The 1,773-nt window shown below is 42.0% G+C and overlaps 1 protein-coding gene and 1 pseudogene across 1 annotated transcript, besides 2 other annotated features; both read left to right on the forward strand.

Annotated features, from left to right (window-relative positions):
- Positions 1-1,136, forward strand: Tc00.1047053432067.10 (ATP-dependent RNA helicase, putative; the record flags this gene model as incomplete). The annotated part of the gene is made up of 1 exon (XM_797399.1): positions 1-1,136. A coding segment is annotated over one exon (1,136 nt), but the record flags the coding sequence as incomplete, so codon positions are not given.
- Positions 1-1,773: a sequence feature (heterozygous, Esmeraldo-like haplotype).
- Positions 1,197-1,217: a microsatellite.
- On the forward strand, positions 1,303-1,773 carry Tc00.1047053432067.20 (annotated as a pseudogene).

Here is a 1,773-nt window from a genome sequence, read left to right on the forward strand (position 1 = left end):
GCTTTCGTATTGGGTGGACAAGTCAGGCATCTGCAGAACAACGTGCTGGCCGTGCTGGACGTGTGGGACCTGGACATTGTTACCGTTTGTATAGTACGGCCGCATATTCCAACTTAATGCCAAAACATGGCTTACCCGAAATTCTCAGAACATCATTAGAATCAGTGGTACTATTGATGAAATACTTAGGTATTGATAACGTTGGATCATTTCCATTTCCCTCTCCTCCAAATGAAGACGAATTGAAGCGGGCTTTAACGCATTTGACGCTTATTGGCGCTTTGGACTCTCAAATTGAACGCCGTATCACCACTTTGGGTAAACGACTGATAGCCTATCCAATTCCCCCTCGTTTTTCACGGATAATTCTGGAGGCCTTGGATCGGAAACTTCCTGATTGTATTCTTAACATGGTAGTTGCTATAGCAGCTGTTTACTCAACTACTACCAATGTATTTACTAGTGATGGAAATGGTTTAAAATGGAAGGCAAGGGATTTAAAAAAACCCGATGATGAACGTCGGCCCTTCATTTCTTCTTTGCTAAATCCTGGGAGTGACTTGATTACTTCTTTAAATGCCTTTGGAGTATATTTGAACGATTCTTCTTCAGGGAATTGTTATCGGTACTGTCTGGTGCAAAAAAGTCTTTCCGAGGCCCGGCAGCTGAAACAGCAGCTACATGCATTAGCGAGGCAGGATGCGGTTGTAGAACAAGTCGATGATACAATTGATGCTAACGATGTCGGAGCAATGGACTCTGGACCCCACATCAGCAATATTTTTTTGCCTACAATCTCAAAGGAGCAGGAATTACTCTTAAGAAAATTATTTATTTATGGCCTTAAGGATCAAGTTGCCCGACGGGCCACTATTCAAGAGTGTCGAGGCCATGGAGTAGAGTACAAGGATAAGAAGGCAACGAAAGCACCGTACATCCTCTTGGGTCGCTCAATGATATCCTATATTCATCCATCAAGTTCTATAGCGCGAACATTTCCTCCTCCTGAGTACGTCACGTTTGCCTTTTTACAAAGATCCGTGCGCTCCGAAACGAAGGATCCCGTAACGATGATGTTGGGATTAACCATTGTAACTAAAGAGTGGTTATCTGAGTGTGGTGTAATTCTCGAGTAAACATCTTCCTTCAGGAAATATAATAATAATGAACCAATGATTTGCTTTGTTTATGTCAGCATATATATATATATATATATAAGTGAACCAAAAAAAAAAAAAAAAACTCCTTTTTTTTTTTTCGTTTCTCTACTTTTAAAAACCTGATAATAATTTTAGCAGACGAATGAACGCGGTAAATCCCATTGGCGGCCCGCAGGGACCCAAAGATCTTTTGGATACTGTTCGAGAGGCCGTGGTACGAGGCGACATGGATACATTAGTGCGTCTACGAAGGGACTTCTTAAGTATCAAAGAAAATGTCTCCAAATGCATTGATGAATCTGGAAACACTCTTGTGCACTTGTCACTGGGCAAAAATACAACTATGTTGGCGTATACGGTTGAGCAACTATCAGGAAATGTCAATATGCCTAACTTTCAGGGACGAACACCGCTTCATGAAGCTGTTACAAATAATTATGTTGAATGTTGTGAAGCTCTTTTAGATTATGGCGCTGATGACACTGTCCAGGCTGCAACACTTTCTACTCCTTTTCACACTGCGGCTGCTTGCGGAAGTGTAGAGTGCATGGAGATCTTGTTAAAGCGCCAGTGATGACCCTTCCAGCAAGGTGAATGAGCTTGATCGGAACAA

Source organism: Trypanosoma cruzi, genomic scaffold, assembly GCF_000209065.1.
Source record: "Trypanosoma cruzi strain CL Brener 1047053516755 genomic scaffold, whole genome shotgun sequence".
Classification (NCBI taxonomy): domain Eukaryota; phylum Euglenozoa; class Kinetoplastea; order Trypanosomatida; family Trypanosomatidae; genus Trypanosoma; species Trypanosoma cruzi.